This window comes from Pleurodeles waltl, chromosome 6 (assembly GCF_031143425.1).
Source record: "Pleurodeles waltl isolate 20211129_DDA chromosome 6, aPleWal1.hap1.20221129, whole genome shotgun sequence".
NCBI lineage: Eukaryota > Metazoa > Chordata > Amphibia > Caudata > Salamandridae > Pleurodeles > Pleurodeles waltl.
Window position 1 is genome coordinate 1,596,579,410 of NC_090445.1, and position 24,356 is coordinate 1,596,603,765.

The 24,356-nt window shown below is 43.1% G+C and overlaps 1 protein-coding gene across 2 annotated transcripts in view; it reads left to right on the plus strand.

The window, feature by feature from the left end:
• The window catches only part of RABL6 (RAB, member RAS oncogene family like 6), a 383,686-nt gene that overhangs the window by 221,291 nt on the left and 138,039 nt on the right, over positions 1 to 24,356 (plus strand). For both annotated transcript variants that reach the window (XM_069241431.1, XM_069241432.1), the window contains exons 9-10: positions 5,777 to 6,138; positions 7,220 to 7,370. In XM_069241431.1, the coding sequence (XP_069097532.1) occupies positions 5,777 to 6,138; positions 7,220 to 7,370 (513 nt within the window). The remainder of the gene's footprint in view (positions 1 to 5,776; positions 6,139 to 7,219; positions 7,371 to 24,356) is intronic.

The window sequence follows — 24,356 nt, forward strand, 5'->3', positions numbered from 1 at the left end:
GTGTACTGCACTATGTCCTCCAGGAGGTAAATATATGGTTACGCTTGGTTATGCTCGCTAGGGGCTAACTATATAGTTACTTGACCATGTTTCTTACTATTGCTATTTTGATTGTGGTGTCCTCTAGGGGCAGTTCTAAACATTACAGTCATATCAACATATTAAAATATTTGTGGCACGGAAACTTGCCCCATAATGTTTTGCAGGGCATAACTTTTACAAAACGTTTTTGCTCATAACTCAGCCTGTGGTCTTCAAAACATTGACCACAATGTGCTCTTTCTGTCTACATCATCTCTGGATCCCCACACTATGTTAGTGGGCCTCCAAAATAATAACCCCTCCCACCATTCATTATCTTTTTAATCTTTCTTGTGGCTGAAACTTTACAGCTGGAGGATGTTTTTTTAATGGCCTTGTTCGTAATATCACTGCAGTAGTCCTGCTAGCCTTGAAAATGTGTAATGTACCATTCTGTCTGGGGCTCAATATATGGTTTCACACTTCATTGTTTTCTCACATTCTTTTTTCATGCAGACTGTTTGAATGCTGTTGATATGTTTGATATGTTTCTAGTTTATTTCTCCTCTGTGACAGTCTTGGGTCTTTTTGGGGGGAATTGTGTTAGCCAGCCAGGAATTCTGATGGTGGAATGGTGAAAGTGGTATTCTATTGGAATTATTATGGCATATTTAAATTATGATGCAAAATGGCAACATTTTCATTTTATGCTGCAGAGAGAGGAAGAAGGTAAATTGAAGTGCTTTAGTTATATGCAGGGCCACTGGAATTGTATGGCAGGAAAAGACAAAATTATTAGGCAGGGTTTACCAATTTGTGTGGCAAGAAAAGTCCATTTATGAATTTACAATACCAAAGCCCTAACTCAAGCAAATGTTTGTTTTATTTACTTAAGTGAGACACCCTTAGTGTGACTGGTATGCCCAGATGTTGGTCTCATTGTCACTGTGCCTCTGGGCTATGCTGTACCACACTGAAGAGCCTCCACAAGAGCAAAACCAGTCTTAGGTTGATTGTGTTCCGGTTCAGAGATGACCTGGCTGGGTAACTCAGGGTGGACTATTCCTGTTGGAGCTTGATCAAGGCTGATTTGGATATGGCTTGGTCAAATATGATGATTTTCAAATGGCTGGGTCTAATCCGATGTGGCACGGTGGGCCAAATAACAATGGACTATAATGCAGCCTGAATAATTACCAGTGTCTGAGATTAATTCAAGCATCACACTGGTAACTTTTTAGTTTATTTTAGTATGACTCCCTAAATTCAATGGGTAAGCCAAAACCTGCGTCCCATGTTCTCTGCCACTGGGCCCAAGATGCATCTGAGTGAAGAGCCCCAACTAGGGTGAAACCGGTCATGTGTTGAAGGTCTTCTGTTTTAGACAGGACCTGGCATGACAGTTCTGATTTGACTATTCTTATTGCAGCAGGATGAAAGTTGATTTGATTATGACTGGGTCCAATCTGAGGTGGCATGGTGAGCAAAGAACAGACTGTGATGTGGTTTGAGTAAGTGCCAGTGGTGAGAATAACTCAAGCATTCCACCAATCACTTTTTTCCTTAATACAGAAATTCAAGAAGAAACCAATGTTTCTGATCTTTATCACGCCTCAGTGGGCCAGACAAACTTGGTTTTTAGACCTGGTCAAGATGGCACAGAACAAGGTTATGAGACTGCCAGCACATCAAGATTTGTAGACAATACAAGGGGGGCAAGTATAACATCCAGAACCAAATACCATTAGCCTAGCGACATGGCTCCTAAGGATGCAGAGTTGTGCACCTGGGTCTACTGATAAGAGCCACAGATGTATTTGAAGAAGCCAGAAAACTGATCACAAGGAAGTTCTACACTGTGGCGGGGACCAGATTTATACAGTACTGTGATAGGAAGGGGATTTGTAAAGGCAAGACACTACACTAGGCAGGTATCTCATACACCTACTAGATGAGAAACTTTCCTAAGACTCACTGGCAGTACAGTGGTCAGCCATAATGGTGTACACAAAGGCAGTAATAGCGAGAAGGTGCTTCGACATGCCAGTAAAGAGAATAAATCTTTTGAGATCAGCTCCAGCAGCTACGTGGAACCTCCCCACTAATGAAGCTGCCCTTTGAACCCATGCATAATGTAGGACTTGAGCACCTGACTCTCAATTGCCTTCTTGATTTCTGTCACACCTATGCACAGAGTTAGTGAACTGCAGGCCCTCACAACACAGTAGCCTTACCTACAAACACATAGGGCAGAGTGGTAAAAAGAACAAACCAGAAATGTATCCAAACAGTATTACCGCACTTACGTTTTAACCACGCCATACACTTCCCTGCATTCTTCCATCTGCCATCACAAACGGAGAGTAGAAAGCACTTGGATGTCAGAAGGGCAGTTATGTATTACTTACAGAAACCAAAAACAATCAGGAAGGTAACCAAAGCACCTTTGCCCTCATTCAAACAAGCAAGGGCCCCCTAGTCACTGCAGGAACTAGACCTAGATGGTTAGACCAGACAATTGAAACTTGCTACAAATCAGCTTTAGGCACATTGAGAGAAATGTCCAGGGCACACTCCACAAATAAAAGGGAACATGTCTTACCTTCATTGCTAATGTGTCTTTAAAAAAGAAAATCTGCGTGACAACCCCTTGGTCTTCCATGCACTCCTTCATGAAGCAATACTGCATGGTAATTCAAGCTAACAAATGAGGCACATGTGGAATAGAAGGTACTGAAACATCTGTGTCAACCCAGTATCCCAAGGGACGAGGATACTGCTTCAAAATCAGTGGACAACATGAGAATCCAGAAAAGATTCATGCTGTAAAATGAAGTGGTTACTCACTTGTAGGAGTAGTTTTGCAGCTTGAAGGATTTTCTGGATTCACATACAATCATTCAACCTCTGATGTATGAGGTGAATTTGCAAAAGGAGGGACATAAAATTAGAAGGGTCAAGAACTGAAGTTGCCCTAGGAGGAAAATGGATCTGTAGATAACGATAGTCACCAAGGAACCTTTGGGGTATACATCTGACACTTAGGTAAGATGGTCGATGACTTGATAATAGTCATCAAAAAAGGGACGTCAAAAGACAAATCGAAGCAACCACTATATTGCGGAACCATACTCTGCTAATGATTCTGTATAACTCTTAGAGTTGCAAAACTACTCCTATAGGTAAGTAACCATTTCAGTTTTTGTTCTTCTTGGTATGCCACTCCTCCCTCAAATCCATCCACCGTAGTGCTCTAAATGTTGCTTTCCCACCCACTCCCATTCTGCCTCTTTAATGATTGTTATTGTAGACTCATCAACACCAACCCCAAAGCTCCCACTTTCCTTCCAAGGACCCTTGCTCCCCACCACCCTCCCCTCACTCTTACATTACTCCCCTGCCCTGTTTTTTTTTTTAAATATTTTATTTAACATTTAAAAATGTTGTATTTTATTTGGAGGGCCCAGTAGCTTTAATTCACCGCTGGGCTTCTCCTTTCTTAAAACTATTTTTTTTTGTTAATTTTATTACCTTTTTAGGTCAAACATGCTAGACAGGTCATACTCTGTTGCATGGCATATGGGGGCTTACCAAGAACATACTTGGAGCCCACCCATTGCCTATCTTTCCTTGCTCTCTCATTTGCCTGTTTCTTATTCATGTCCAAGCATTTCAGTCTTGTGTTTGTCCCTCCTGTGGAGCATTGCCTTTTGAAAATATCTTTGAATTACCAACATCACAGCACTACTTGTTTTTTGTGTGAAGCACTCCATTAAAGTGTGTGTTTTCGCGCCACCTCCCTCGTGTATGTGTTTCCACTAGCACTCAGTGTTGCTCTCTGCAGCCAGACTGCTCCTTCCCACCCTTTTGCAATTGCCTTTGTGCTTCTCCACATTGCGTCACCCCCACCCACATCCCATGATTGCTTTTCCCCAACACCTGTGTTGATTTTGCTCCTATTCCCAGTTGCTTTCACATCCCCTCCCATGTTGTATTACTTGGGTGTTCCCACTTTGCCCCCAGTGTTGCTTTGACATTCTTCCCTCACTCTCGCCTGTATTGCTTTGCCGTTTCCCCCAACCCGCCTTGTGCTGCTTTCACTCCCCCACCTGTTCACTGGAAAAAAAGAAACCTTTTACACATTTTGTTTACTTTTTAGGTACTAATGCAACTCAAACTGCTAACTAAAAAGAACAAACACTTGCAATGCAATGGGTCCCGCATTTGCTTGACGTAGACCTATTAGTTGTAAAGTCCTAACCGGATTTTTATTGCCACATAAAATGAAAAGTAATACAGTTTTCACATAAGCAACCCGATTTAAAGCAGCACACCATGAGCGTGAAGAAGCACAGAAAATAAAACAGAAGATCGTGCTGTGTAGGACATAAAAAGAAAAAGTAGTCCTGAAACTATGCTGAAAACATGGAGCCTTGTATGTTTTCAGTAGTTGGCCGGTGTGCTCGAGGAGGTCTAAACACTGGAAAAGGCATGATGTATGCATGCCTTTCACAAATAAAATCAAGCTATTTTGAAAAGGCAAGCCTACGAACAGCGGTAGGCGTGGTTAAATGCCCACAGAGAGATTACAGCAGGCTTGAGAGCTTGCACGCTCGACCCTCAAAAAGGGTCTGTGTTATTTGTTATTTTGTTGGTGTGCACATGTGTTGTGCGTGCCTTCAAAATGGCACTGACAGCCGCTTCTGTGGCTTTTCTTATTTTATTTTTTATATAAAGTTTTGCCATGTTGCACAGCATCCTGAATGTTGCGCAGCAATGCTCAAATCCACAGGCAAAGCCAATAGGTCACAAAGACAAGACCTATTGCCTTAGCCAATGTTTTTGTCATTTACTACTTCAAAATGAGTATCTAACATCTTAGAACACCAAACACAAAACAAAATAGTGGCTGAATAATTTCTAAGTTCTATAACGTACATGTTTTCTTGTGTAATATTAATACTTTCTTCTACACCAATTTCTTTAGTCTTGGGAACTTTGAAAAATTGCAGGTTTTCAATGCACATGGTTTAATTTGAAGAGATTAATTTAATGAACGTTTCTTAGTTTTGTCAATGAAGCTTTGGTTCATTGCCAGTATAGAAAATTTGCTTCAGAGCACTTTTCTTAAATCACACAAAGCCTATCAGAGGTATGTATTTAACAATTTATGCTGCTCCATCAGTGGAGGCAGCTTCAGTTTGGGCAGTGGAAACCCTCACTGACTGAAAGCAACTGAAAAGTTATAAGGTACATGCACAAATTAATTAAATGATTCATCATGACTTCATTCAATATAAAATCCTTGGTCTGTAGAGGAATTGCACCAGACTTCGAAAAACTCCAAAGTCATGCAGTGGCTTACCTGTGCTGTATCAACCTCTGGTAACACAACACAGCACATTACGATTTTGCTTTAATGCTTATAGGGCTAAAGTTTTGTAATACAACCACCATACTGTTGACCAACATGCCACAGGTGAAAGCAAACATTTCATATCAGATTTGGCAATTAATCGTGGTATGTTGGTGTCTTATGCTGCCAGTTGCATGACTTTTTTAAGTGCGGGAAGTTCAAGAAACAGAACCCAATGCATCTGGAACTCTGAAGTGTTCTCACTTCGTACAGGTGGAGTAATAACTTACAAATGATTGGAATGCAGTTGTCAGATTTAATTGAAGTAGAATGAGTGGACTTCTGTCTTCGAGCTTTGTGCATAATGGAGCGTTCATTGTCTAACTTCTATTTTCTTAGTTTCCTTGAAATGATGGAAGCTCGTAATCGAGGGCCTTCTTCACCAGCTGCGTCCAATGGACAGAGCTCTCCTTCTGGCTCCCAGTCTCCAGTTATTCCTCCTAGTTCAGCATCCACTGACAGCTCTAGCCCTGGCACACCGCTTCAGCTGCCTCAGCAAGTCCTTACTATCATTCCATCATCTACCTCTTCGCCGCTGCCAGTCTCTCCTGCACTTGACAGTGAGGCTCTTCCGCCACCACTTATGTCACCATCTGCAGCTTCACCTCCACCACCCCAGGTTGCAGCGCCTCAGCAAAGACGCAGTATCATGTCTAGACTTTTTGGGTCTTCAGCTCCGGAGGCATCACCTTCCAAACCAGGTAGGCTGTGCTAGAGCCTGTATGAAGAAACAGTGGTGGACGGCTGTGCTAGGGTGGCGATTTAGTTTTCTCACACGCTGTAATGTACAGCAAGTCCAGTGTATTGTGGATTTCCATTTAATTATCTATGTTTCTGAATGTGTGTTACCATGTAATGCACCATAGAATATGTACTCCTCCTTAAGAATTTTCATGGCATCTTTATTGGTTTTAATTTACAAAAGCCAATTTAAAGGAATACATTATTGTGGATTTCCTCAAAAGTAAATGTTTGCTTTTAGGTCTCACTCGGGTAAATGTAGACATGCTCTATTTTTTTTTTACCATGATATGCCTAAGATTTCATCTTTAAGGAATTTAAAAAAATCGCCATCAGCAAATATGATGCTCAACCGCCATAGAAGAGGACAATGCACCTCACCCATCAGCAGTAAGCTTTTCCTCCCACCCAGGAACATATTTTCCCTTTGCAGAAAGCCGATCCTCTAATACTTGCATGAATGAGGTGTCAGGGAAACTTTCCATCAAGTTTATACACTTATCTCAACATTTTTTTCAAATAAAAAATGTGTGCCAAGTGGGAGAGCAAAACCTCTTAGAAAGGTGTATGAAAACCTAATGTTATGTCTTTGTCACCGTTTCAGTCTCCACAGGACTACCCCACCCCTTGAGGCTGTGTTGACACCCATTATCATAAATGTTTCAACTGTGTCAAACTCACTATAACTTTAATAAGTTTGGTTGACAGGTATATATGTACAGGAATGTAAGTTGAACAAAAGTGTGGGTTATGAGCCAATGTAACTATTTGTATATTTCTGTATCACAGATCTGAAATCTGCTTCCTATGAAGTACTGTTTTTAATTATTTTGCAAATGATTAACTTCATACTTTCTTGACCAAAACAATGTAGGCGCTCAACTCATTACATACGAACATCTGGTGACTCCTAATGCCACTGAATTTGTTTACTCCATGGAGATTTGTAATTTTTATGACGTACTCTAAAATAAAATCTTAATCAAGTTATTGTGGAGAAGATGCTTCAGTCTAACTGCATGTGTGATTTTATCCCCACAGAGGAAGTTACACCTTCGGACAATCCTTCAGTAGTACAAAGTGTGGAGGACTTTGTTCCTGAAGATAGCCTGGATCGCAGCTTCTTGGAGGACACAACCCCCCAGAGGCATAAGGACAGAGCGGAGAGCAGGCGTCGGCATGACAGTGACAGGTGCGGAGAATTAATACAGACAAGTAGAAAGAAGATAGGGTTGTTTCAGTCATGCAGCAACCCTTCATGTGGGATTATGGGAGAGGACACTCACAAGTACTGGTGCAGTACACAGGCATATTGTAGGATATTGTATTGCTACACAGACAGGCTAGTGAGCGGTGACAATGTGTGTGAAGCACCTCCACTTTTCTATAGATCAGTCAGCAGTGGAATGCTTCACAAGGTGGATGTACATTAGTGGGGATGTAGCATAGGCACAATAATGTTGGATTAAAATTAGGAGCTGGCACAATAGTGAACATTTAGATACTAGATTAACAAGGCTATTGAGATGTTGTGGGTGTTGCACAGAGGTGACAGTATAAAGGCAGGGTAGAGAACTGTGACTTTGGTAGTGCAGAGGGACAGGATTGTGATAGCAGAAGGTGTGATGGCTTACAAATAAACGATATTCCACAATAAGGGTGCCTTTCAGCTTGGATGGCTGCTAAGTTGAGTATGACTTTGATGAATATGGACAGTGTACCTTGGGGACATTCAGACAATTTCTGTAGATGGCAGACATACAGCAGGGAATTCAAGCTGGTATTATGTTATTGATGGAAGGGCATAGTTTGATACACTTCCAGTGAGCATCAGTCTGGAAGGTGTGGGGACAAAGTGAATTTCACAGAAAGATAGGCTTCAAAGGTATTTTCTGTTGATGGAATTATCTAGCAGATTGGTTATACCAGATGTGAGTAGGGTTTGGCCAGGTAGTGGTGGATTAAAGAGATTATTGGAGGGCCTGGAGAGTGCAATTATTAGTGAACCAAACACTATCTAGAATTGGATACATTTGAATGCTGGTGGGAGCCCCTGGAAGACCTGCACGGTGGGAGAGATCCGCTTCTTCAAACTAACTCTCATGAGTCAAGCAGCAGTGATTAACAAGTACATTCCGGAGGCTTAGGTAGAGACCGCTGCCATAATTTAACCCGGGCCAGTGAACTGTCATAATAACGGACACATTATGAGGGCAGGTTTGGAAGAGAACCACTTTTGCATGGAAAATTCAGGTGGATGGAACATCAACCTGTGAGATCGGAGAATCCTTATTCTCCAACAGGAATCCCAGGAGGTATAATGCATGTTAGTTTTCGGTCGTGGCCCATAGTCCACAGTAGGTTTGGTTTCCCTCAGATGACCACTTCAGTTTTGAGTGTGTTTAAGTCCAATTAATGTTCATCTGGTGGTGCTCATTTTGCAGGTAAAATACAATGTCAAGAATACAGCTAAAGGATGCAGGAATTGCAATTGTATCAAAGCTAAATTGGAGTCTAGAGTGCTTTGAATGCATGTAAAAGAGGATTCCAAAGAAATGAGTTTGTGAAGTGGGAAGTTGAAGCCAAAGATTCCAGAGGAAAACCGAGAGTAGGGACTCTTGAAAGGCTACAGTGTTGCTTTGAAAATGAAATATGGATGAGATGCCAACAAGAGACCGTTGTTGGTATTGGCCTCCAGATGTATATTTAACTAAATTGAATAGCATGGAAAACTATAATAATGCCAGCTCAGTAACCTTGCCTTCCACAGTACATTGAGTAAATACTGGAGTAAAACCAATATCAACTTGGTGCTTCATGCAGAGTAGGTGGTCCCACTTTCAGGGTCAATATAGTTTAGAGACTGTGGGTGCATCTGGATTTACTTACCAAGAGCATGCATTATGATATGTTCCTGAATGGACAGTGTAGAGATTGGCATAGAGATGTGGGGTCAGCAAAGTCCGCCATATTTTCTTAAAAAGAGGAGACCTAATGGTGGGACTTGGTGATATAGTGCATGGAGGTAAAGATATTTGGTAATAGTTTATAGGGGCTGAGTAGCCTGGGTACCAGATCCTGGTCAAGCCTGCAGGATGGGATTATGTGAATCACAGTATAGCTTAGAAACAATTCTTCATTCTAGTAAAGCATAATAAAGGCAATTAATTATTTCCAAGTTATCACTATGCTCATGTTCACAGCCATAGTGCTGAGGAGAGCAGTATCAAAAGTTCAGTCATGTGAAGAAGAAATTTACTTATTAGCACCTCCCCATTCTACAAAGCTTCTGAGAGCATTCTAACATTCAATTGCTGGAACAAAGCAAATCGCTACCTTCTAAACTTTCTGCTAATACCCATGCCACTTCCAAGAACAAAATGATGTCCTTCCTAAAAGGGCACATACACCATTCCATGCCCCATATCGAGTGAGACCTAGCTCTCTCTCTTTGTAGTTTGTGTGGGAACTGCCACCAGACTGATGCAAATGTAGCATGTCCAAGGTCTGTCCCTGGAGGGCGCTTATGAGCGGGATATGTCTCAAACTCATAACCCTTCGTGGTTCAATAAATTATCTGGCTGAATATATATAACAGTTTTGGGTCTTGAAGAGAATGAGAATGTACTTACATGAAAGGGGAAGGAAGAAGCTCATAGAGGGCCTTTGCACATCCATTTCTAGGTGTGCACCAGGGCATCCACCTTTAAGAAATGCGGGCCGCAGGTGATGGCGTCCCCAGGGCCGATAATAGCTCGTTGAGGGTGGTCACATGACCCCCTTCTCCTAATTTTCAGTAATGGCACAGGGGGATTGGATACCTAGGGCCTAACAAGGCTGGGGGAGGAGGGGCCATGCTGCCACTTACTCTTTAAAACAAAAAAACTCTAGGGGATGGGCACCCATGGGGGGGGGGGGGGATGGGGTGGCGGCACACACACACACCACATGGCTCCCCTCTCCATTAAAAATAAATAAGACCTATGGGGTGGGGATCCCCAGGGCCTTAATAGGTTGGGGGTGGTAAACAGAGGGAGTTTCCAGGGCCAGGTCATGTGGTCAACCCCTGCTGTGCTTGATAGCTGTGCAGTGTGGGGTTGGTTACAAGGCCTCAGTCATGCCCAGTGTGGGGTTGGCTGCCTGTGAGGGGTTGGTCGCATTCCAAACCTTGCAGCCAACCCCCTGACATGCGCCTAGGGGTTGGAATGTACTCGTGTTTTTTAAATATTACTGTTAACAAAAAAAAAACTATAAATTCACTGAAAAAACAAAAGGTTAAAGTAGCATTATAGTTAGGTGAAATGTTCATTAACAAAGTAACATTTTAAACTCTTAAGAACCACAGAAATTCACCTTTCTTTAAAAAAAAAAAAAAAAAAAAGGCCCTTGGTGATGGGGTCCTCTGGGCCAGTCCCTTTGGCCTACTCCCCACCGCGCACAGCCGAAGGCCCTGTATAATATTGAATTATCATGTGTACAGCGGGGGTGGAGGGTTCATTTACGTGTGGTAATTAGATATTACTTTTAGTTAAAAGTAGAAGTCCACAGAAAAAAGACGATAAGGTAACCTTTATACTTAGGTGAAAGGTTCAGGAGCAACGTAACGTTTAGGACTACAAAAAAAAAAACACAGAAATTCGCCTGTTATAGTTTTAGTTATCTTAATTAACTATAACTTGTGACCTAAGGTAATTATAAATCACGTCTTGGCCATGCACGGCTAATTACATCACTCATGACATCTTCTATGCCATCATTTATTTATAATATCACTGCAACATTTGCAGTGAAATTATTGATGAGAAAACTGCATGGCAGGGTGCACCTTAAAGTAGCGTTACTTTAACTTTAGTTTTTTTCACTAAATTTCTAAGTTGTTTTTGAACAAATGCAGATCACACCTAACTAATATTACTTTAACCTTTGTTCTTATATACATATATATATATATATATATTTATATATATATATATATATCAAACTATACACACTGTCTGGTTACTGTAGATTCACATGCTGTGCACATCCATGCCTTCTAGTGTGTGGTCTGAAATGATTCAAATTGTTTATCTCAAACTCTTTTTCTTTTGGCTTCAGCCACGACTCAAAGGACATGTACCTATTTCACTTTAAAGCCTACAGTGCACAGGGACACACTTCACATTAGATTAATTTTTCATGCCACCAGGTCTGGACTTGTTTTTCTGATCTGGTATGTTATTGTGCATACCAGTTAATTTAGACACCAGCACAAGTTAGAAGCTTCAGGGCCCTGACTCCGAACAGACAGAGAACATTCCCTGGATTGTTTCTTTTCAACATATGTGAAATCTGGTTGCTTGAGAAGGACTTCTTTGGGTGGATTGTTTTCAGAGGTTGGTAATGGAAGCTTCAGTTTTTAAGATGCATTAACCAGTATCCCTAGAAAGCCCTTGCTGAGGTCTGCAATTTCTACTTCGAGCATGATGAATTGAAATGTAGGACATGTCAACTATTCATATATATACAAAATTAGAAAATCAAAGAAAGGCACCATGATGGCAGTGTAGAACTTTACTGAGTCATGCCAAATAACCATTGAAGCGATCATGGGTGTAACTTGGAGCCCGTGTGTAATGTGGCTTTCCTCAGAGCTCCAGCAAGCTGATGGCAAAAGTCTGACCCTGGAGCCTCTTTCCAACAATCCACTCCAATATTTTTGGTTGGAGTCCACACATGGTAATTGAGGTGAGACGGTGCGCTTCTGGAAAGACCCTCATTTCGCCTTAACACACTTTGTCCACACTTCGAACTCCAGAGCGGCTGCCATTTTTCTTCATTATGGCACTGCCAATTGCCTAAGCTCTGAGTCACTGTGTCTCTTCCTCCCATCTCATAAACATTGTGAGCAGAGCAGATATTCGTATTTGCAAACAGTATTACCCTTTCACCATCAGAAGGTTATTGCCTCTTTCTGAAACCACCACTGACAGTAGCACCGCCGAGCACTGGAAGCCATGCCATTCCTGATTATCACAATTTATCTGGATGTGGAATTCTATTCCAATCCCCTGCGTCGGGAAAGTCCCTATTTCTGTTTGAAGAGGATTTCTAATCACGTTGTACCTAGAATATAACTGCGTTTTCTGGACACTTGCAGCTGCTTTGTGGCACCACGGGGTATCTCATTTTTCTTAACGTGACTGTTCAGCTGCATGAGGACTTTCACTTCTTTTGAGAATGCGTGGGTCCTCCTAACTGCCACTTTGTTTGAATGCCACATTCATGATGATGTTGGCCTCAGTGGCATCTAATTGGTTACTTCTATGTGCCTCAGCAATGCCTAAAGAGTAGTGTCGGCAGCTATTAACTGGTATCTTGTTATCTTAAGTCTTTGCCCTCGCTGTTCTGCACCAGATCTACCTTCTCTGATTTTATACTTCACTGTAATACGCACATCTATAATACAGCCTGTTTTCAAACGATCCCTCTTCGCTGCTGACCATATCCAGTGACCCATCCGTATTGCTCTGCATCACGACTTGCTTAGTAGGTCAGCCTTAGCTCTCGGAGGAAGTGTACTTTACGTATTCCGCATCTTTTTTTTTGGCACCAGGCAGTACACAGAGTTAGGCAAAAATGGTGGCTATTAGGGAACATAAAGACAATAAGGATCATAAGGGGAAAGAACTGAAGAGTGCAACCTGAAGAGAGCTAAGCAGATTCCATCTATTCTTGACTTCCCTGTTGATGACAAAACTTACAGCTCTTCGATGCTGAATACCACACTCAGTTAAATTCAGTTCATGATATCGCCTAACGCACAAAACCAATATGGACTTGGTACGAGTTGAAGTAGCAGCGATATGAAAGGATCTTCAAGACCTTACAGTGAGGGCTACTAACACCAAGAGCTGGATCAGCTTCCTCGAGGACTACAATAATCTGCAAACAAAGCAGCTGCGAAAGTCAGATAATTTGCTAGTCACTCTGAAGAGAGAAATTACTGAATTGGAAGATATAAGCAGAATAAGGAATCGCAAGGTCTTTTGTCTACAAGAAGATGTGGAAATTGAGGTCCATTCTCCTATTGATCTCATCACTGCTTGTATTATTTTGGATGTCTCCTTAGCTAAGACTTTAAGATAGAACAGGCTCACAGAATTCCATAATTTGAACCAGAAAATACAACTTCTTCGAAACCGTTCATCTTTGAACCCTCAAGACACCAACATACTGACTAAATTCTGGCACACATGCGAAAGATCAAATTAATCTCCTGGAGTGGTTCCAGAATTTCCAGTTTCCATGATTATGCAAGTGGCACTGACATCTGTAGGAAGTTTTTCCTTGCTCTCCGGAAAAAAGTGTTCCAATACTCCTTTGTTCGCTATTCTAAATTAAATGTTATCTTCAAAGGAAAAACATTGATCTTTACAGATATTGAGAAGCCTTCCCTGACAAATCTTAAAAGCACATGGAAGAAGATCTTACTTTACATCTTCACAACTCAGAAATCTTGTCGCCTCTGGTTTTATTCATTGCTGTTCTTGTATGTATGAATTCCCAGCACTCTCCTCATCCTCTGTTGACCCTTGTAATTTATGCTTGCCTATGTATGTATGTATAGAGTATTTAGTAAAGCGCATTTCAACTAGAGGTATGAAAGCGCTATGAAAGGAGTGAGACCATAATTCTGCAATCACTCTTAGTTAAGACTGAAATAACCAGGTTTTCTGTTGTTTGCGAAGAAGCTGAAGAAAAGGGATATTGCTAATATTCAAGGGGAGAGCGTTCCATAATTTAACTGCAGCTGTAGAGAAAGCTCGGTCCCCCCATTTCACTTTCTTAGTCCTAGAGGCGTAAGCTAACTTCAGGTCAGCTGAACAGAGGGTCCGCCCAGGTATGTACCACTTGATAGATGGAAGAGGCGAGTAAGGAGCCTGTAAGTAGAGGGACTTATGAGCCAGACACAATGTTATAAAAAAAAAATATACGCTTCCTAATCGGTAGCCAATGGAGTCTGTGCAGGCTATCTTTGGCAGTCGCAAACTTGTCTAAACCCAGAACCAGACGCGCGCTTTGATTCTGAATAAGTTGTAGCTTATTTAATGAGGCTTGATTGATCAAATAAAGAGCATTACAGTAGTCCAGTCTTGATCCAATCAAGGCTAGCACTACAGTTGCTCTCAAATCCTGAGGTATAAAAGGGAGGGTTTTCTTAAGCATCTTAATGATCCAGATGCATGAATTGGTGATTTTATTGACCTGGGTGTTAAACGTTACAGCAGAGTCACAGACGACTCCGAGATTTTTCATTGTGACAGAGGGGACCGGAAGTGTCCCACATGACTCAGGCCACCAGTTGGAGTCCCAGACAGATGAATTGGCCCCAAAGATAATGACCTCAGTCTTGTCTCCGTTCACCTTAAGCCAATCACGATCCATCCAGTTCTTTACTTCAAGCATGCAGGCCCGAAATTGTGTAGCAATGTCCTGCATCTTGTTCCCAAAGGAGACAATAATTTGTCTATCATTGGCATAGGAGGACACCTAAAACCCAAAGGAGCGCACTAGTTCTGCTAAGGGTGCAACATACAAATTAAATAAGGTTGGGCTAAGAGAGGATCCCTGAGGATCTCCTCAAGGGAGCTGAAGAGGATCTGAAATATAGTCACCACATTTAACTGAAAGTGCTCTATTCTGAAAAAAAGATTTGAGCAAGTTTAATGCTGGTCCTCTCACTCCAACCTCATAAAGACGGTCAGTTAATCTAAGTGGCGAGATGGTATAGAAGGCTGCCGATAGATCCAATAAATTTGAATGCACTCCCTCCCGCATCCACCTGTTTTCTAATTGAATCGGTAGTTGCCAACAGGGCAGTTTTCGTACTATGATGTTAGCGGAACCCATGCTGGGAACTATCTAGACATCCATAAGTTGTCAAGTAAGAAGTGAGCTCTTGATTTAAGTGTGATGCTGTGTTAGTCCTTCTTAATATATCACTGCAACCAGATAAGGTAATTTCTCAAAATGTTATTAGCAGATGCATCTTGCTCATAGTCTTTTCGGAAATGAACCTTACGTGCTGTTATGCAACCCATTCATTTATGGCGTTATTGAGTCCACTAGGACTTTATGTGGGCTTAACTTTCATGTCTCTAGCCTTTCTTGAATGACACCTTAACTTTCTGTGAGACAGTAATCTGCTCTTAAGTATTACTCTGTAGTTAGATTAGCTATGTCCTATGCATATCATTAATCTTTTATATTTGCTGATTTTTAGGACTATATTTGTCTCTTTTAGAATGTTCAGTTTTAATATGTTTGATTGTACTTTTGGGAAGTTTAAATGTCCTTAGGGTCAGTACCCCAGATGTGCCTTCCTGAGGGATCCTACGGTTATCCTTGGATTCTCCCACCTATGGTTCATAGCTTTGGACATTTAGCTTGTTAACTTTGAAGCAATTCTATTGAAATGTTTTGCATTTAACATACTGTGACATGTCTTATTGAAATGTGAATTTACTATGTTATAACATGTCTCGCTGATGTACCATATCACATTCCTTGCTATTTTTTTTCTAAACTTGCCCTTATGGTGCTTCTCCCCACTCGATATAATCTTCTATGGCTCCTTAGCTTATCACGTATCCACAACTGCGGGCTCCCTCTAACATATGTCTCCCCATAGCGCTAGGTCTGCATTATTGTCTCTTAGAGAGAATTTCTCTTTCTTCAGGCTTGTTGCTTTAACTTTTTTTATTTTTCTTTATTTGGCTTTCTGGGTGTCTCCTAGTCCATTGACAATCTTTATCGATCACCCTCCTTCAGACTCTACGGTCCTTTAACGGAGTTTCCTCTAGACATGTAAGTTTCATCCTGAGAGAAGTCCTTTGCACACCTTCATATCTCTTCCACACAAATACACTACCATGTCAGGACTTCCACTCTCTCTTCCCGTATGCATGGCAATCCTTAAACATCATAAGATATCTGAATGTTGTCATAACCTGGCCAGATACATAGTATTCCTCCAAGAAAGCTAAATCAGTTATAAATATGCTCTCTGTGTGCTGTGGGTGGGTTGATGACCCCGCTTGCTCTGATAGAGTTAGCAAGAATGGGGTCATTACTCTAATCTCAAGAAATGTGGGTCTTTCCATCATAGACACCGAACAAGATAATGAAGAATGATGGTTACTCCAGTATTGGAACTTTCATAGATTCACATGCTTGAATCATTCCCTGTCGTCGAGATGGGAGCCCCCAGTATAAATTACACAAGCAGTGTTAAGATATATTAACAAAGAAAGGCCCTGTGCCTCTTCACTTTAACAGTCTATCTGAGTCATTTTGTGAAAAGGAACAAACTTGAGTATCCACCAGTCAGGCGACAGCACCCTCTAGAATCCTCCTGAGAGAAGCTCCAGCACCTCAGATTTTCTACTGCACGTCGCGCCAGGGAGTCTCCTGAGAGCTCTGCCCTTTCTTCACACCTTTTCAACAAAATGTTCTCAGAGAAACTTATCTGACTTGATTGGTCAACTATTTTTCAACAATGTCTGACAAGGAGAAGAGGGGTCTTTTCAGAGACTGCAAGACTTGTGGAAAAAAAGGCTTCATTCTGAAGACCCTCACCAGGATTGCATTTACTGCCTCTACCCAGACCATTCAGCCAAAGACTGTAAGGTTTGTCGTACCTTTTCCTCTAAGACTCTAAGGGATAGGGAAGGCAGATTACTGATATGGCTGCAGAAACTAAAACACAGAGAAAATCCAGTTTCTGACTCTGATAGTGATGACTCTTCAACATCTAAAAGATCATCAAAGAGGGCGAGATCAGACACAAGATCTCCCTCCCAACTCTCAAGAAAAGCACACAAAAAGACTGCTTCAGGGTCTTATAAGGGCCACAGCCCATCTTACTCTCCTCAGAAATCTTTCAGGAAAGGGGAGAGAGGTCATTCTAGCAGTTCAGAGAGGCACAAAAAATCTTCCTCTGTACCACCATCTGTGCCTTTTAAGAGGCCATCCTCTGTTACTGCGAAAAAGCACCGTCGACGAGAACTGCATCTACGACATCAGCATCGATGACCGTCTACACATCGTCATCATCGACGGTGCTGATGTCCGTGACGGTAGACTCGTCGGCGAGACTTTCTTCCATAAAAATCTTCGTGTGCTCAGCGTCTACGACACCGCCCATGACGAAGTCTATATATGCGCCGTCGACGACATCGTCGACGAGGGAAAAACATAAAAAAATTGTGGAAAAACTGACGCCAACACATACATCACCTAGTAAGGTGTCATCCCTTGTTCCAGTGCACTTTTTAGAGGGAGATGAGGACTCAGACGACGAGGGGCCATTTGGAGCAGCCCATAGTCCATCCCAATTAAACGTGAAGTATCAGGAAGAGGAGGAGTACGATGAATCCTATGACCCTCAATTTTATGGAGAACAGCAGCAATACCAGCAGAGAACATATATCCCATCCTCCTTATTGACCGACCTTAGAGCGATGTTGGCGGATTACAGCAGGCGCTTTCCCCCTCAAGGGGAACAACCTCCTCCATCGCCCGTCTCTGGGGTTACCACTCCACGTCAGAGACCTACTTCTTTACCTCTCACGAATGTGGCTACTCCAGATATGACACTTCCTCAGGATACGGACATCTCAGAGGGAGATCAGGAAGAAGGGGAGCTCCTGGACACTCATTCCGAGTGGGATGAATACATCATCCCTGCTCCTCCTTCTTCTCAATCTAAGGTGGAGTCCCCACCAGAAGACATAGGAGGGTTTCACAATCTCCTAGAAAGAGCAGCCAAACATTTTGCTTTGCCAATGCCAACCAAGCAAACAGACTGTTTCCTCTATGACTTTAAGGAGCCTTTCCAGAAATCCGTGCTCTCTATCCCGATGGTTAACTATCTGTGGGAAGAGGGTCTAAAGGTCATGCATAATCCGGCTACAGTTACAGCAATACTGCCTCGGTTAGATTAAAAAGTACAAAGCACCGGATGATGCACCAGCATGTCTAACTGGACACCCTCCTCCGGATTCAGTGGTAGCTCAAGCAGTACAAAGAAGATCCAAGAATCCTTCTGCCCCCATTTCCGCACCCCCAGACAAAGAAGGTAGACGGTTAGATAATATTGGTAAAAGATTTTCCTCTATGGCTAGCCTAGTGGTAAGAGCTGCCAACTCATTGGCTGTATTGGCTAGGTTTGATAGACAGCTATGGGCGGACATTGCACCTTATATTCGCCAGTTGCCGGAAGATACAAGATCAGAGGCAAACAAAACTGTGCAGGAGGGTCAACGCACGTCTGCAGAACTTATTGACTGTGCAATGGACATAGCAACCACTGCTTTTCGTCAGCTCGCTGGTGCAGCTGTTCTTACAAGGCAAGGTTGGCTTAAAGCTACCTCTTTTCGTCCAGAGGTGAAGAATAAGATTGTGGACTTAGCTTTTGATGGCCAGGCGTTATTTGGGAAACACATTGATGACGCCTTACAATCCATTAAGTCGGACACAGACACAGCAAGGTCACTAGGGAACCTACAATATCGAAAGCCTTCCTTTCGACCTAGAGGGCTGGGCCAACCTTCATACAGAGGAGGATATCAACAGTAAAGATATTGCACCTATCCTTCCTCTTCTCAACAATACCGTCAGTACTACCCACAGAGGCAGCCGCCGCAACCAGCCTATGGTAGACCTGGAGGTCTAGGACGCTCAACCCACCCGGCCAGAGATTCGACTCAGAGAGCCTGATGCATCCGAGGCTCCGGCTACATCCAATTCCCCTCCTTTCAGTCTGGGCGGAAGGATATCCCTATTCCTCAATCAATGGCAACCCATCACATCAGACAAGTGGGTCCTCCAGTTAGTGAAACGGGGCCATACTTTAGAATTCACCCAACTACCTCCCTCCAATCCCCCCCGCAGGACTCCTTCAAGATACCCTCAACAACTCAAAAAGGAGATAGACAAAATGCTTCTCAAAGGAGCTATAGAGAAGGTGCCTCAAACTCAGCGGGGAACAGGATTTTATTCCAGGTTCTTCCTCATTCGAAAAAAGTGGAAGGATTGGAGGCCGATCATCGAATACCTACTTGAAAAAGCAATCATTCCGTATGACCATGGCATGTCCCACATTACAGGGAGTGCAGAATTATTAGGCAAATGAGTATTTTGACCACATCATCCTCTTTATGCATGTTGTCTTACTCCAAGCTGTATAGGCTCGAAAGCCTACTACCAATTAAGCATATTAGGTGATGTGCATCTCTGTAATGAGAAGGGGTGTGGTCTAATGACATCAACACCCTATATCAGGTGTGCATAATTATTAGGCAACTTCCTTTCCTTTGGCAAAATGGGTCAAAAGAAGGACTTGACAGGCTCAGAAAAGTCAAAAATAGTGAGATATCTTGCAGAGGGATGCAGCACTCTTAAAATTGCAAAGCTTCTGAAGCGTGATCATCGAACAATCAAGCGTTTCATTCAAAATAGTCAACGGGGTCGCAAGAAGCGTGTGGAAAAACCAAGGCGCAAAATAACTGCCCATGAACTGAGAAAAGTCAAGCGTGCAGCTGCCACAATGCCACTTGCCACCAGTTTGGCCATATTTCAGAGCTGCAACATCACTGGAGTGCCCAAAAGCACAAGGTGTGCAATACTCAGAGACATGGCCAAGGTAAGAAAGGCTGAAAGACGACCACCACTGAACAAGACACACAAGCTGAAACGTCAAGACTGGGCCAAGAAATATCTCAAGACTGATTTTTCTAAGGTTTTATGGACTGATGAAATGAGAGTGAGTCTTGATGGGCCAGATGGATGGGCCCGTGGCTGGATTGGTAAAGGGCAGAGAGCTCCAGTCCGACTCAGACGCCAGCAAGGTGGAGGTGGAGTACTGGTTTGGGCTGGTATCATCAAAGATGAGCTTGTGGGGCCTTTTCGGGTTGAGGATGGAGTCAAGCTCAACTCCCAGTCCTACTGCCAGTTCCTGGAAGACACCACCTTCAAGCAGTGGTACAGGAAGAAGTCTGCATCCTTCAAGAAAAACATGATTTTCATGCAGGAAAATGCTCCATCACACGCGTCCAAGTACTCCACAGCGTGGCTGGCAAGAAAGGGTATAAAAGAAGGAAATCTAATGACATGGCCTCCTTGTTCACCTGATCTGAACCCCATTGAGAACCTGTGGTCCATCATCAAATGTGAGATTTACAAGGAGGGAAAACAGTACACCTCTCTGAACAGTGTCTGGGAGGCTGTGGTTGCTTCTGCACGCAATGTTGATGGTGAACAGATCAAAACACTGACAGAATCCACGGATGGCAGGCTTTTGAGTGTCCTTGCAAAGAAAGGTGGCTATATTGGTCACTGATTTGTTTTTGTTTTGTATTTGAATGTCAGAAATGTATATTTGTGAATGTTGAGATGTTATATTGGTTTCACTGGTAATAATAAATAATTGAAATGGGTATATATATTTTTTTGTTAAGTTGCCTAATAATTATGCACAGTAATAGTCACCTGCACACACAGATATCCCCCTAACATAGCTAAAACAAACTAAAAACTACTTCCAAATATATTCAGCTTTGATATTAATGAGTTTTTTGGGTTCATTGAGAACATGGTTGTTGTTCAATAATAAAATTAATCCTCAAAAATACAACTTGCCTAATAATTCTGCACTCCCTGTAGAGAGGCAACAAAGGTTACTGACACTAACAAGTTCTATACAAAAAAGAGGAAAGGTTACTGTCCGTCTGTTCAAGTCTCATGCATACCTCTAGTTCCTCTATGCCGTCTAAAGGTGCGCCCCTTACAGGAGCAACTGAATAGTCAATGGCTCCAGGTTTCAGGGAGTTTCGAGGATCAGATACACAGTACTCCAACAATACTCAGGGCTCTGAGATGGTGGTCTCTAAGGCATCATCGTATCAATCGGCCTTTCGTTCCTACAGCAGCCGGCTCCGTGGACCATCACTATGGATGCATCCCTGGAAGGCTGGGGAGCCGTGCTTCAGGATCTTCAAGTAAGTGGCAAATGGCCACCGCAACTGGCATCAATGCACATCAATTGGCTGGAGCTCAGAGCAGTGTACCTTGCCCTACAGGCTTTTCTTCCCAAGATCTCAGGATGCAAGTGGTAATAAGGACAGACAACACCACAACGATGCATTACCTCAACAAACAAGGAGGCACAAGATCTCTCACTCTCTCCAGAGAAGCCCAAACAATTTGGAATTGGGCCTCGCAGCAAGGCATCACACTCTCAGCTGTACACTTGCCGGGAATAAACAACAAGACAGCAGATGCACTCAGCAGGCAGAAGTCAAGCTGCCACAAGTGGGAGCTGGACCAGTCGATAGTGGACCATATCTTTTCCCAGTGGGGAACACCAACAGTAGACCTGTTTGCAAACAAGCACAAAGCCAAATGCCAGTTCTTCGCAAATTGGCATCACCAAAAGGGATCTTGGGGGAATGCGTTTTCGATAGTCTGGTCAGACATCTTTGCTTCCGCCTTTCCTTCAATTCCGTTGATCCCACGAGTCCTCACGAAGATGAAAGCAGAGCCGTGCACTCTGATATTAATAGCTCCGTATTGGCCGCGTCAACACTGGTTTGCGGAACTACTTCTTCTGTCAATCAAGCCTCACATTCTGCTGAAACCGTTACCCCAATTGTTAACAATGTACAAAGGGCAGGTATGGCACCTGGATCCGAAGTCGATGCGTTTGTCAGCATGGCACCTGAGCACAGGGAGTTCGCACATTTAAATATTCCACAGGAGTGTAGGGATATCTTGTCAAAAGCCAGAGCGGATAGCATCAATAAGTCTTATTCTTGGAAATGGAAAACGATTCTGTGTCTGGTGTCATCAGCGGCAGGTTGACCCATTAGCTTCACCACCAGAGGAAATATTACCATACTTATTGCAGTTAGCTCAAGCTGGCCTGGCACATTCTCCCATTAAAGTTCACCTAGCAGCAATAGCAGCATACAGATGTTCGGATGCTTCACCCTCACTCTACTCCTCTCGTCTGATCAAGAGGTTCTTGAAAGGGCTTTACAGAGTTTTCCCTCCTTTCAGACCACCTCCTCCTTCATGGAACCTAAATATCGTCTTAGCACAACTGATGAAACATCCGTTTGAGCCAATCCATTGTGCTTCTCTCAAGTTCCTTTCGTGGAAGTTTGCTTTATTGGTAGCTCTCACATCAGTCAGACGGGTCAGCGAGGTGCAAGCTCTCTCCATTCAAGAGCCATTCCTACAGCTTAAACACGTCAGACTGCTAATGCGGACTAATCCGCATTTTATTCCAAAGGTTCCTTCAGACTTTCACATCAATGAACCTTTAGTCTTCAAATCCTTTTTTCCTCATCCATCTACTCTGGCGGAGAGGGCATTACACTCCTTAGACGTTAAAAGATGTTTTCAATTCTATTTGGACAGAACTAAATCTTTTCGATGCTCTAATCAGCTATTCGTAGCATACAGTGCTACTAGAAAAGGCCATCCACTCTCCAAGCAGAGTATTTCCAGATGGATCGCCTCAGCCATTCGCTTCTGCCATCAAGCAGCGGGTCAACCTCTGCACTCATCCGTACAGGCTCACTCCACGAGGGCAGCCTCAGCGGCGCTGTTCGCAGGAGTTTCCCTACAAGACATTTGTAGGGCAGCAACATGGAGGAGCTGTCATACATTCACAAAGCACTACTGCTTGGAATCTCTATCTCAGGGAGAGGTAGCAGTGGGTCAAGCAGATCTCAGGAATCTCTTCAGGTGAAGGTGAGCCATCTCTTCTCCGTCCCTCCATCCTAGAACAGGTATGCACATTGTTTATATCCCTTATATTCGCTTACAGAGTTAAACAAAAATAAAAAGAAAATAAAGTAAACAAGAGTAAGGAGAACAATGTGACAGACAGATAAGTGGACATTTTTAATAATAGTATTCATATTACATACGTGTTTTGGGATATGTTTTGCTGTATGTCGATCTGGGGAGATATATATATATATATATATGTGTGTGTGTATATGTATTGATATATATATATATATGTTCGATGGCATGTGTAGCTGCAGATACACATGCTGTGCACATCCCGCCATCTGGTGTTGGGCTCGGAGTGTTACAAGTTGTTTTTCTTCGAAGAAGTCTTTTCGAGTCACGAGACCGAGGGACTCCTCCCATTTCGGCTCCATTGCGCATGGGCGTCGACTCCATCTTAGATTGGTTTTTTTCCGCCATCGGGTTCGGACGTGTTCCTTTTCGCTCCGTGTTTCGGGTCGGAAAGTTAGTTAGAATCTCGGAAAAATCGTCGGTATTGTTTGCGTTCGGTATCGGGTTAGTTACAACAGATCGACACCGACTTTTGAAGAGCTCCGGTGGCCCTTCGGGGTTTTTTCGATCCCCGGCCACGTGTCTCTGGTCGGCCCGGCCACGTGTCTCTTCAAGGCTGATGGAACGGACCCTATTCCGCTTCTGCCCAAAATGCCATAACAAGTATCCATATACAGATCAGCATCTGGTCTGTAACTTGTGTTTGTCGCCGGAACACAAGGAAGATACTTGTGAAGCCTGTCGAGCGTTTCGGTCCAGGAAGACACTTAGAGACCGAAGAGCAAGGAGACTGCAAATGGCGTCGGCGCCGACAGGACAAGAGCGTTTCGAGGAGGAGGAAGAAACATTCTCCATCCAGGAATCGGACTCGGATGAGATCGATCCCGAAGAAACGCCGAAAACCGTGAGTAAGGCGTTGAAACACAAAACTCACAAAAAAAACACTAAAGCCCAGGGGACGCCACCGCCAACAGGCCGTGGCTTAACCCGAAAAATAGGTGACCGATCATCGGCACCGAAAAAGGGAACGCTGGGGGCGAAGTCATCCGACTCCGGTCGAGATACCGCCACACAGCAATCTCGGGCTCGAGATAGTGGCTCCGAGCAGGTTCGGCACCGAGATAGTGGCACCGAAATGGGTCAGCACCGAGAGACCACGACGCCGAAAGTAAAGAAGGTTTCGTCGGAACCGAAAAAAGCAGCCGAAAAGGTTTCGATACAGAAACATCCGGCCTCGGAACCGAAAACAAGTTCCTACACTGAGGAACAAGGACTGTCCACACAAATGAAGACACATAGATTTGGACAGGAATTAGAAACA